This window comes from Gymnodraco acuticeps, unplaced genomic scaffold (genome assembly GCF_902827175.1).
Source record: "Gymnodraco acuticeps unplaced genomic scaffold, fGymAcu1.1, whole genome shotgun sequence".
Lineage (NCBI taxonomy): Eukaryota > Metazoa > Chordata > Actinopteri > Perciformes > Bathydraconidae > Gymnodraco > Gymnodraco acuticeps.
In genome coordinates, this window is record NW_022990673.1 from 1555659 (window position 1) to 1569196 (window position 13538).

The 13538-nt window shown below is 44.7% G+C and overlaps 1 protein-coding gene across 10 annotated transcripts in view; it reads left to right on the forward strand.

Annotated features, from left to right (window-relative positions):
- dab1a (DAB adaptor protein 1a) overlaps nt 1-11240 on the forward strand; it is a 209919-nt gene extending 198679 nt beyond the window's left edge. For 3 of the 10 annotated variants that reach the window (XM_034229820.1, XM_034229819.1, XM_034229822.1), the window contains 8 exons: nt 1821-1970; nt 3975-4037; nt 4142-4244; nt 5052-5443; nt 6028-6223; nt 6308-6456; nt 7743-7839; nt 11027-11238. In XM_034229820.1, the coding sequence (XP_034085711.1) occupies nt 1821-1970; nt 3975-4037; nt 4142-4244; nt 5052-5443; nt 6028-6223; nt 6308-6456; nt 7743-7823 (1134 nt within the window). In that variant the 3' untranslated portion in view covers nt 7824-7839; nt 11027-11238. Of the gene's footprint in view, nt 1-1820; nt 1971-3974; nt 4038-4141; nt 4245-5051; nt 5444-6027; nt 6224-6307; nt 6457-7742; nt 7840-11026 lie in introns of all 10 variants that reach the window. The other 7 variants (XM_034229821.1, XM_034229824.1, XM_034229825.1 and 4 more) reach the window with 5 other exon arrangements.
- Nucleotides 11241-13538: the final 2298 nt, after the last annotated feature.

Genomic DNA, 13538 nt, shown 5'->3' on the forward strand with positions numbered 1-13538 from the left:
GATGACAAATCAATAAAACACGCGCACACAAACACACGCTAACACATACACACACACACACGACAAAGGGCCATTTCAATCTACTGAGCCTTTGACCCTGTAAGAACTAACAGTGTGTTGAATCAACAGAAGCCCCCAGAGTCCACATGAAGAGGGCAACATAATACCAGCCAAACACACTAACTGAAGTTATAAACTGAAATTAAACTGATGTATTACATGACTTATATATATATGAACCATTTACGGGGTGTTTTTATGTTAAATATGTGCCCTGATTGGCTGAGCCTCCTAGTTTAAATTAAAGTTTCATTTAAATAGCCCCCTAAGTTTGAAGGGTTATGGGTTTTGCAGAGTGACAGATTGGCCGAGGAAATTACCCAAAGAAAGAGAATCGTCTCCATAGCTAGGTTGTGTTGTTGAGTTGTGAGTCTGTGTGTTTGTATGTGACTGTTCAGTAGGTTTTTCGACCGTTTGCCAGTGTGATCAGTCAGCCGGTAGGGGATCAGCAAGGTGGCGTTAATTAAAGGGGCTGCGATAATTGTATGCAGAACACATGTGCACAGGTAATTACTGTTTCCCTGGAGATGGGTAATTGATAGGTGGCGGCTGTACTGATAAAGATAAAGGGCTGGGCAAAGAGATGGCGGGAGTGTATAATGGGCACAGAGGGATAATTGGCAGGGCAAGAGAGAGAGAGGGATGGATGCAGAAAGATTGAAAAAAGAAAGCTAGAGGAATGGGCAGCAGTACACTGTCAAGGCTAAAAGTAAATAGTATGGGTTTCAAACAAACTTCAGATTCATGTAAACGTTAAGGTTAGGTACATTCGTCAGTTGGATTTGAGTGAACCATTCAAGTCCTGTCAGAATAAAACATCCTGTTGAAAAATGGACAATATTTGCAGAACTGATTAGTGTTTAGCAAGCTGTTATTGTTCTCCAGCATCAGCTAATGATGACCATACTTCATGCTTTCATCCAAAGAAAAGGACACACTCAGCAATATTATAGTGCACCAACTACTCTTGCTTTGCCAGACCAATCTGCACATCATGTGTCCGTGCCAGTGCTGGCGGAGGCTCTGGCAGAACCCATCATCATTCTGCTGTAGCTGAATAAATATTGGAGGTTGTTTGTACAGTCCGATTTCTCAGCGGCGGTGCAAAATATATGCAAATACGGCAGTATGTTTTTTTAAGCATAGCTCAGAAGCATGAAGGCTAATGCTATACCATCTGTTGGCTGCACAGACCTCCTTGTTGCTTTGTATCATTGGGATTTGTTGCTGATAATAAAAAGATAAAACAATGACCTTGTCCTTGAATTTTTAGATTGTAATTCACCTTAATGGACATCGGGCTAGTGATGCCACTGAGAAAGCAAGTGGAAATGAAAATATCTTTCCCAGATATTATTATTACATACTCCTTCCTTTTGCTTTCACATATAACATTTGAGTTAATCCAGCTCCTCTTAGCCTGCCTTCAGTCTGTTTCACACTGAGGTTCCAGACACAGGGGAGCAGGCTTTACAGAAACTCAAAGGGGGTTTATACCCCAGCTCAGTGCTGTAGTATAGACTAAAGGTGGGGATGATCTTTAAACCTTTTTTACTCTTGACTTAGGCTCTAAGTTTGGCAAGAAATATATTGCTCTGTGCCTGAATGTGTGTACATGGGTTTGTTGTGTGACTGTATTGCCATTCTATTTCCCTCATCTCACCTCTCACTCATGTCTTGCCACATCTGATTGTATGCAAGAAAACTAATATTCACATTTACATCTCACCAGCCATCTAACACTGGGGTTTTGATTGCAGAATGGACATCAAAATACCCCCCACAACCACAATCATCATCAACATCATCATTTTCATGACCAGCCCCTCCAACAAGAACAAACTCAACAGCAGCAGCCGCAGCAGGCAGTGGCAGATCTGATAGACTTAGACCTGGCACTGGTGACTCAGGTAAGGCACTATTCCAACATATCGTAACAGAAGCACAGTGCTCTTGTTTGCTCTTGTGGGTCAGGCAAAGCTAGAAGGTTTTATCGTATTTGTGAGCAGGGAACCTATCCTTCAGATGATTTCCTGTCTCACAAAACAAGCCACTTTTGTTCCTCTCTGGACACAAGTCACCTCAACTGTTGACCCCTGTCATGTATTGAAACAAAACATGCAGCCTTGCTGTTGCAAAGCAACTATGTTGAGGGAGAAAGTTACATCTGTGAGAGAACAGAAACACTCCAGCAGCTTTAAGCAGAGGTTGTTTGAGGGCAGGTGGACGTAAAGGTCAGAGCGTCTGTCAGGGAGCGAGCGGGGGTCAGCGGACAGCAGCAGGCATCTCGCCTGCAGACACACCTGCAGAGTCAAGCTGCTCACAGTGCATTCATAAAGCATTCATAACCACAGCAGTCTGACCCCACCACCACATTTAAAGAGTACAGGGTCAAAATACTATACTCTGGTAAAAGTAGCAGTACTTACTTTACTCAAGTAAAAGTAAAGAAGTATGGGCTTCGAAATGTACTTAAGTAAAAAGAACCCATAACTACCAGCTGTTTTAAAGAGTAACCTCACTTCATATTAATAGAACAATAATGTCATTGTTAGCTAATGAATGTTTCGATGCTGAACAACGGCACGCAATGACTCTAAATAATAATGATCACGCCACCAAACACAGAATAAAACTAAAGTAACGAACATGTCTTGAACATGTATGAAGTAGAAAGTACAGGTATTTGTGTAAAAGTAAAAAGTTGTCAGAAAAATAAGTAGTGGAGTAAAGTACTGATACCAGAAACATGTACTTAAGTACGGTAACAAAGTATTTGTACTCCACTTCTTCCCACCTCTGTCTCTAACGTCCCACTTGCTCTACTGTTGGAACACCCCCTAAATTAGCATCCCAGGTTTCTGTTTAAAGAACATTAGCAAAGACACTGTGCTATTGACTCAGAGTACAGAGCAAAACAACAACTAAAGGAGTGTTTTATGTTAAGGAGGGTGTTTCTTAAAATGTGTTTTGCAGTTGAATCCTAGTGACATTAGGTTATCAGTTCATTTTGCATATCTTAGCTCGTCTTGTTGAATTGATTTTTATCTGCTGCATTAGACTCTGCAGCAACAATAGTACATATTACAGCCTCCTATCTTCCTCCACTCTTAGTAAAAATACCCATTTAGACCCATGACTGTAAAACACCATGCTCGCAGATCCATTTTCTGATAGATGTAAAAAATAACTTTGTGACCTACGAAAGTGAACGAGAGGCAAGATATTCTAAGAACATTCATTATCTCAAAAGAAATTATCCGCATCCATGATTTATGCAAATCTCTGACCATGTATTCAAGGCTTAAATTCCTTTACGGGTAAAAATAGAGTTTGCTTCACTTGCCACCGGCCTAAAGATATTATTAACGTGCAAAAGGGGGGAGATACTAAAGAGAGGGATCATTGGGAGACTATGAAAGGAAACAGAATGTTACAGAACAAATTGCGATCAAATAGAAAGACTGCTGACTTTTTGATAGCTATTCCCTCTGAGGCACACCACACATCCTCTACAACAGTGGGACCATAATGACTTGTCCTGGAGAAGGCAGTGGTACAGTAATGATGCAGGGGGCTGCTTTTAGACGAGCTGATGGAAAGCATCTTCATGTGGGGCAGATGAGAAAGAATGTGTTTTGTTCCTCTTGGGATTGTGATAACTCTCGGTAGGTATGTCATCATAATCAATCATTTCATCTCATTATCCCATCCCTCCTCACCCTCTGTTACCTCGTCTGTGTTGCTGCCACAGTGCTCAGGTAGGTACCACAAGTATACCAAGCTAAGTGTCGTGCTGCATGCAATAGGTGTCGCATGTTGCACTGGAATGTAAACTGACCCAGATAATATATATATATAGTGAAAGCTGTGTTTTTGTATCTGACTGGGAGTACACTTTCTCTTGTTCTCAGAATATCAACCAATTAGAGATTTTTGGAGACATGTCCACGCCTCCTGACATCACTTCTCCATCGGTGAGTAACTGTCGTGCACACGGTCTGTGATTCACATCTCACATAATCCATGTTTCCAATGATGTGTTTTTGCTCAACCCTACAATAAATCACATCCTGCACAGACCCCCGCCTCTCCAGCCAACATCCTGGACCCGTTGCAGGGTCTGCAGGGTCTGCAGCATCCCGCGGAACTGTTTTCTCCCTTCAATCCGTCTGTGCCCTCAGGTAGGACCTTGTTCATTTTCTGCTTACATACACCACTGCTACAAGCGGAGGGGAAAACAAACGCAGCGGGAGAGAGGGCGTCGGGAAAGGAGATGAAGGGGAGCTCGAGAGTCAGAGGAGAGAGAAGGGGGGGGTGCTGAAATAAATAGAGGGGGACAGAATAGAATTGAAATGTAGATGAGGGGAGTGGAAAGAGGAGAAAGGTGGTTTTGGTTGTGTGTTGAATATGAAATGCATCATTACCTTGCTGCCTCAGATGCTGCTAATGTACCTGTGGCTGAAGAACGGTGGTCAGAGGAAAGTAATAAAGCATGCTGAGATGATTGTAGGGAAGAGTCCTCGGCACGCACAGGCTCTGTGAATTAGACGTGTGTGTATGCCTCACAATTGTCCTTCTTTACTCCCTTTCAGTCTCCCTTCCTCCTCTCTCTGTCTATGTGTTACCAGATAACATGTGAGCTCTTCCTGCTGTAGGTAGCAGCCAGAAACCGGAGACTAGAGAGTGAGCTTCTGCTGATGAGTTTGAATGATTTTAATGAGTGTGTGGGGCTCTTCCTTTTCATAATGACTCTCTCTCATTCTGGAGGTAATTATGATAGTCCACCATGACCATCAAGAGACACCACATTAGCTGCAGGCAGAAGTAGGGCAGCACTCTCTGGTGATGCATGGGTTATCCTCTGTGTGTGTTTGAGTGTAGAAGAAAAGCAGTGGTGAGCATGTACACTCTATATTTAGATCACTTCATTTTACCTCATAAAGATACAGAAAAGATCTACATTTTCTTTTTGTTCTCCTCCCCTCCAGGTTATGTGACAATGGGAGCGGTTCCCCCTGGCCACTGGTCCCAGCAGGCGTTTGCTGCCCAGACGCCGCTGGCCTTCGGGGTCCAGTCTCCTCTGGGTGCCGTCGCCCAGGTGCTGCCAGGCGGCCAGCCTCTCATCTGGGGCCAGGCCAACCTCTTCCCTGCCACCCAGCAGCAGTGGGCAGCCATGGCAGCTGGAGCCTTCTCCCCCACAGCCTACCTCCCTGCCCAATCTATGGGCACTCTGCCTGCCGCCATGTTCCAGACTCTCACCCCCGTCACGTCTTTGACTCCCGCCGGCGAGAGCCATTTAGGGGCTGGAGCCGGCGCCTCAGCTTCGTCGAGTCCGCAGCACGGGGACAGGGCGAGGATGATGGGAAAGGAGATGTTCAAGGTGGGTAGAAGTCTGATGATATTAGAAATAGAACAATTAGAACTCTATTTTGTAGCGTATTTTTTTTAGAAAGGGTAGTCATAAGAAGAAGACTTACTTTATTATTTAATTAATTTAATAAAATTAAAAAATTGATATTCATGATACAGAAGAAGAGAAAAAAAGGCCAGCCGGAGAAACCAGGAATAGTATTTAGTGTTTTTTCTGTGGTGTTTTGGTGAATCATAGGCTTTTATTGGTTGGTACGCACTAGAAAGATGAGGGAGTGAGGAAAGAGATCGGAAAAAATATGCTGAGATCCCCGACATTCTTATGGGACGTTGTGGACATGGTAGGCGCTGTAACTTGGCCTTGTTAGTGTTTTGCGGGGGCTGGGCACAAATCTAATTGATTTATTATGAGCCTCTGTGGAGTTCTTTCAGTCAAAGCTTCAGGATGACAGAAACAACGTTAAAAAAAACATAATAAATAAAAGCACATAAATAATAGATATTGATTGCCCATACAGTGAGTCAAAAATGTTGAAGTCACATTGCCCAGTACTAATGGTTGTGTTCCTGACCAATATTTGCCTCCCTCCACAGGACTTTCAGCTGGCGAAGCCCCCTGCCATGCCCTTGAAGAAGGGGGAACAGCCCAACTTAGCAGCAACCTCAGATGCATTCAGCTCTTACTTCAGCCGTGTGGGCCAAGCCCAGGACACGGATGACTGTGACGATTTTGACATTTCTCAAATGAATCTGACACCAGTCACCTCCACAACACCATCCACCAACTCACGTAAGAACTCTGTCGGTCAGTCTGTTCTCTTAGTAACGCACTTTCTCTGTAGCTACGTCTGACTCAGCTTCTCCTCCTCTGCAGCACCCACCCCAGCTCCCAGGCAGAGCTCACCCTCGAAATCCTCCGCCTCGCATGTCAGTGACCCCCCCACTGACGCCACAGACCCTCCCACAGACGACTCATTTGGGGAAGTAGAGGGCAGTCCAAGTCGCAGTGGAGAGGAAGATGCTGTAAGTGTGTGTAGTTGTGTTTATGTGTGTGTGAGGATAGTAGAAGTGGAGTAAGTCGTGTGTGTGTGTGTGTGTGTCTTTAATAACTCACTCCTTATGCTGTTATAACCTGCGCGGTGTGTGGAGATCTGCTGATAAATAGCCTCTGTAGCAATGTTGGCGGGCCAGGTAATCACTCTGGCTGATTAGGGGGCCAATGCTGTTGTGTCCTTTAGTGTGAGCGTGTGTGTCGGTGTGTTTGTGAACGTGCACATGAAGTGTGTGTTTCTGTGTGAACATGAGCAGTAGCGTTCCTGCATAAGTGTGTGCGTGCGTGCGTGTGTGCATGGTCAACACAGCGTTAAATTAGCTGGAGGAATTGTCAGAGACATCATTAAGCTGTTATTAATATCAGCCAGGTAGCGTCCATACATCACTACTTCTACGATAATGCTCCAATTCTTCTTCTTCTAGGGGCAATTAATATTTATTTTACCAGCAGCACCTCGATTTAAGTGAGAAAGTGAAAGAAATTAAGAAGAGCTGAGAAGATAAATAGGTTTTTAGCGAGGGGGGAAAAACTCCCTTTGCCTTTGACCAAAGCCCTTGTAGATTAAGTGACCTTCCAAGAAACAAGACTTTTGTAGTGATTCCCCTGCCATTTTTCTTCCTGTCTCCCTCTCTCTTTGTGTGTTTCTTTAATGCTTGCTTCTTTCTTTCTTTTCGTCTCCACTCCCCAGACATGGATCATTAGTTTTACGCCTTCAATCCAGCAATTCTTTTGAAAAAAATAGACCTTCACACTGCTGAAAATGTCACCAGGCCCCAAATAACACACAAAAGCGTTACAGTATCCAGAGAAATGTGCATTGGTGGCGGCACACAGTGAGTGAGTGAGTTTCGTGCAAAGGTTACAAAATACGACAGGAAGATGGAGCGAAGGCGAGGTGGGAAAAAAACTAAAGTGTATTTGGAAAAAAGCAGCGCATCGACAGAACTAAGGTTTTTAATAAAAGAGAACAGTAAATTAGTGCTCGGGTGTGATTGTGTTAGTATGATTGTGTTTCTGAAAGAGACAGTGTGGGCTGGGGCTTCTCTCTGTCCTTATTCCTTCTTTAGAGTATTGACACCTTTTTCTCTTTTGCTTCCTGTTTACTACTCTACTCTGGGAGTTTTTGCCAAACTGCGACCCTTCTTTCAGATGTATTCTTCTATGTCTACTTTCTAATCCCCTTTATTTCCTTCTCCTCTTCTCCTCCATCTACCCTTTCTTCCCATCGGTTCTCTCCCTTCCTCCCCCTCTCTAGGCATGTGGCTCTGGGTCGCCCTGCCCCAGTGAGACAGCAGAGCCGAGCCCAGACCAGGCCAGTCCAGAGGCTGGGAGCTAGATAGCAGCAGGGCAGGGTAGGTATCAGTCCCTCTCCTGCCCCCCAACTCCTCCTCTTCATCTCCATGCCATTATCTGTTCTTCTGGCTGACCATTGTACCTCCCACTGACATTATTCAGGCTGATCTCTCCGTGTGCTGCACCTTTTTCTAATTTTCTCCTTCTGTTGTGTCTTTGGTTTCAATTTCACACTGTTTCCCTCGTGTAGGCATGCTCGAAGGAACGCATGTGTTCTGGTTATTTGTTGTGTGATTGTGCATGTATGAGTACATTTGCTTGTGTTTCATTTGGTGTGTCGGTAATTTTCGCTGTGACCTCACCTGTAATGTTGTATGTATATATCTATAATGGTGTGATAACATGATTTTTTTTTATTATTGTGTGAAGATCTCATCCCGTATCATCACTTTGGCCATAGTGCACTGTGCCCTCATTGTGTCTATGTGACGTGTCCCTAAATCAAGCCCAGTTCCCTAAATAGCGCACGTCTCACTTGCAAAAGGCAATAGTGTGTGACAGCCAATCAGAAACGGTACACTTCAGTGCACAGGACGTCATCTGGGATTTGCCAATGTTGTGTGCAATATGCTGATCTCGGATGTTTAGGTTAATTAAAAAAATTATTTGTGCTGTTATTTTTATGCATTATGTATGTTACATGATGTAATGTTACTAATAGTATGTGCATTACTGCAAGAGGATCAAACTGAGAAAGACCAGCAGCTACTATTTAAACTCAAGAAAATTATGATGTGTGTGTGTTTGCTCACTTTTTGCACATCAATGCAACTCCCAGAAAACCTACCTAGGCTGAAGATTTCTTATAACTATATGTCAACATGCTGTTTGCCTACACAAGGAAACAGACAAACACACACACACAACCACAAACACCAAAGAAGAGAGACATTCTGATCCCTGCCCCCCCACCCGGTTCCCTCGCCCACACAACTCCAGAGTGTGGCCCCTTAATGATAACTCCTGGCACTCACACGGTGAAAATGTAATGGTTTTGTTTTCATCAGCTAATACTAGGGTGCCAAGATTAATGGCTGCCCGGGTATAATTGGCATTAATTAAAACCCAAGAACCCCCCCCCCCCCCGTTGGCCATCGTCCTCTCCTTCAGACGCTCTGAAAGGGGCAGCAGGTGGATGTGAGCCCTAAGTGGGAGGACGGATTGTGGAGAACTGACTGGTGGACTGCTTTGGTCCTGGTCTAATGAAGCTGCTCCCATATGGTGTTTACTTGCTCAATCTCATCGACTTTAGACAACTCCCCAAACACCCCCTCACACACACACCTGAGCAATCGGCCACTTATTCCCCAGACAAGCACACCTGTGATCGATACTGTCACCACCTGTGCTCATATCAAAGCCAAACATATGTGTGTGTTTGCTGCTGGGCATAGCCATCTGTCTTGTCCTCCCACTGTGTGTGGTTGGACAGACATGTGTTCAGGCTATTGGGAGTGTAAGTGTTTTTTTTCTGGGTTGATCTCAACATGTCCAGCGAACGCTCCCGAGTCCCAGCCGTGAAATGGCCTGCTTCCACGGTTCACTGAACAATCTCACATAGCTGCCCCTGCCCAGGGCCTTCCACTCACACACGCACATAAATGTCCACACGTGTACCAGCCAGGCCAGATATATTGGCCTTCAGGCTAGTGCCACACCGGCAACATCGCTCATACCTCCACCCATTCCCCCTCCCTCTCCCAGCCTGAGGTTTATGAGGCTGAAGCGGCCGTGCTTGGCGGCGCTGGTCACATAATGCAGGATCATGCCGGGCTGTGGCTCTGCTGAGGGCTGAGCGATGTGTGCTGGCTGTCACTGCTCGTCTCAGCCTCTCTGTCACCTCTCTTCGGGCCGCTGGCAGAGACTTTCTGCTGACTGTCTGCCTTTGGCCGGAGTTACAGCTCTGTATCCCAGAGCCCCAACACTCAGCTAAAGCATTCCTCCCAACTTTAACCCCACTTTTCTGTTCAGATGAAAGCCCATTTGGATTACGCAACAGGTTTTTCGGTGAGATTTTTTAGCATGAATAAGATTTTTGTAAGTCTTTTCTCTCCCAAATGAGACTGAAGCTCATGAGTAAGCTGCAACATCAAATCAAAACAATCAAATCCTTGAGTAGTGCACATTTGAACCTATACTTATTTTTATAGTTTGTGTTTAATTGTAATTTTTATAGGATTTTTTTTTCATTATCATTCATTATTAAATTACTTGATGTTTGATAAATAGCGAGGGTTTGTTCTCAAGTCAAACATCCACACGTAGATGTGTCTTTGCTTTAGTTTGTAACATTATCTTGCCTTTTCATCTAGTATAACTGAACTGAAGGGCAGCAATCATTTGCAGCAGAAGCAATTTTATCTGATGAGAATTGGAAAAATGTATTTCTGCCCTTAAGAGACATTTCTGTCCCTTTTCTCAGTTTTCATTCAATTCTATGAACATTGGCTTCCATATCCTTGTGTGGCAGCTACTGGTAGCCCCCAAACTGCACAGTGAGAGAAGTCTTCAAAAACACAATAGGCCATCCAGCAGTCTCCAATCAAGCTGTCTGCATGGCATATTGAGTGGCTGGCTGTAATTATGTGTACGATAATAACGGGCCCATTGTGAGTGACTACAGCAGGGTGGAGCTCTGACTGCAGGGTGTTCCATCAACCTGTTGTCTTCAGGCTCAGATATGGAGAAATACTGACACGATGACTCATAACTGGTCTTTCAAGGCGCTAGTTTATACCTCTGATTCATACTGGTAAATAAGAGAATTGGGAAAGAATAAGCATGTGCGCGCCCAATGACACACTCGGGAAGAAAACTCAGACACACACACAGAGGCATGAAAAGGTTTTGAGAGCGAGAGGTGAATTTTATAGTGAGAGCTCTGAATGGCCAGAGAAGAGAAATGATTGGATGTCTCCCCCACAGAAGCGTGTTACTGCCACCTGGTGGCCATGTTAGGTACAGGAAGTAACAAGCCTCTGCAGGTCTGGATGTACTTGTCGGGCTTGTAGGTGATACCCGTAGGTTTAGTTGATGCAGAGAATTAATCATCTGAAACTCGGGTCCTCCCTTTTAATTATGTAACATTCAGACCTGCTGAGGCAAATCCTTACGAGTCCAACTAGATTTGAATTGTGAAAGTAAAAGCGGTTTGAAATCCTGATGTTTTTCCTCTCTCCTGCACAGAAGGGGAAGGACCCTCTCTACGCCCAGATCAACAAAGGGAAGAAATAAAGAGACACGCAGGAAGACGGACCTGAGCAGCACTGAGAGAACAGGGGGAGAACCCTCACTGTGTGTGTGTGTGTGTGTGTGTGTGTGTGTGTGTGTGTGTGTGTGTGTGTGTGTGTGTGTGTGTGTGTGTGTGTGTGTGTGTGTGTGTGTGTGTGTGTGTGTGTGTGTGTGTGTGTGTTGTGTGTGTGTGTGTGGTGTGTGTGTGTGCTGTGTGTGTGTGTGTGTGTGTGTGGTGTGTGTGTGTGTGTGTGTGTGTGTGTGTGTGTGTGTGTGGTGTGTGTGTGTGTGTGGTGTGTGTGTGTGTGTGTGTGTGTGTGTGTGTGTGTGACTGGCATATCTCCCAGCCTGGCCAAGCCCTTCTTCTTCTTCTCTTCCTCGGCTAACAGCCTCCCAGTATGGAGCCTCCACGCTCCCGCTGTGCTCCTCCTCCTCCTCCTCCTGAGAGGAGTGAGCCCTCTTGGTCATTCACTCCAGGCAGGAGGGATATCAATCACCGAGACGGATCCAGTTCTCCCTCCACTGCACTGTCTTCTCCTCTCCTCTCCCCTCCCTGTGGCGACTCACACACAGCCTTACAGACATAACCTGCTCCTCCCCTAGCTCCCTTCTTCCTTCCTTCCCTCCCTCCTCTTCTCTGTGTTTGCTCATACACTCCTCCCTCTGCCTCCTGTGTCTGGCCAGAGACTGTGCTGTCAAGGAGAGACTGAATCAAGCAGTGCCTCGCTGTCTCACACACACACACGCTCGCTCATCAGGATTAGAATGATCATCTTTCATTTAATGGACAGAATGTGCACCTGAAGCGAGTGGATCCTGCAGGAGGAGCTGGACTCTAATGAGCCTATCACAGAGGCCTGTTACTAGGATCACTGCTTCTGATTGGATCGTTGGTTTGGGCAATGTCTCCCAATTCTTGTGAGTGTCTGCTGGATCACTATGCAGAAACAGACTCTCTGGGAGCTACTCACACCCAAATACACACACAACAATCAGCTTACATATACTCCTATCACACACACACACACACACACACACACACACACACACACACACACACACACACACACACATGCAGTCATCTCTCACCCTCTCTAACATACACAGTCATTTGCCAAACGTCTGTCCTCACAGACAGACTCACACTGAGGCCAGAGGACCGGACAAACTGAGGAATGGACGCTGAGAAGGAAGTGTTGCAACAGATTCTGTGATCGAACTGTTCATTCTCTATAGCTTTTGTACAATACTGATTAAAAAAAAAGAAGAAATTAAAAAATTGAATTTTTATTTTATAAGTCAATCAAGCCGCTGGGGTCAGCTCTATAGGAGTTATACATGGCTTTAAGGCATCGGATCGTTGGTTTGCCAAACTCATTTTGTAAATAACGATAACAACAACCATTTTGTCCAATGGACTTCTGTGCCATAAAATAGGAAGGCTTCAGTTATGCAAACTCTCGACGTTAACCCAAGCAATACCAACATATGTTTTCTTTTCCTGTTTTCCCACTATGTTTTGTAATCCTCTAATGTTGTTTTGATTTTGTGCATGGATGTTGTTGGTCTTTGTCTTAACCTCACTTACTAATCCTGTTTCCAGCTGCAAACCCTGCTCATTTCTGTCTTTTCGAGTCCCACCACCTCACATTGATAGCCGATCAGCTTCTGCAGTTTATGTCACCAATGGCCTATGTATGTGTTTCTGTACCTCACACTCTCTATGTTGCAGAGGACATAGTGTCACTCACTGTAACGTGGTCTGCTCCTCCATCCCATTCCCCCTCTATAGTCTTTGAGATACGGTGATGCTCCGCCCATCTGTCTGTCTGCTGGTCAGGTGCCAAACTGCTGCTGTCCCAGCGTCTGTGTGTGGACGGCAGCTTCCTCTGCTACAACTACATCAACTTTGATGCCAATGACTCCCTATTTTATGGCCAGAGTCCCCATGTCACTGAGAACTCTTTTGGACTATGATGTTGATTAACTTTCAAATTTGACAACTAGAAGATGAGCAGAGAAGTTGAATAAAAAGGGAAACGTTGCTGTTTGAGTACATAACATTTCTAGACCTATTTTAACTTTACCTCAGCTAACAGTTTCTTAATGTAAATTGACACATTATTTTTATCTTTATGAATATGACATTCTACAGTGGGTTTTTAGATGATTTTTTGGTTCTCTCTTGATTTATGTATTCCACCATGTATTACTGTTACAAATAAACACATCCCAAATGACTGATATGTCTATGTATGTGTCTCTGTTGTAATGTGTGGTTGTGTGTGCGTTTGAAAGAGAAAGTGAGCCTAATGGTGTGTGCCTGGCAGAGGTGACCCCAGTGAGTCTTTAGCTATAGTGTAAAGCAAGTTCCACAGTATTTTGCTGTAATTTAACACGGCTTTAATGGCCTGTCACATTCTGCTACACTGGCAGCCTCTAATGCAAGCTGTCATAAGCTTTATTA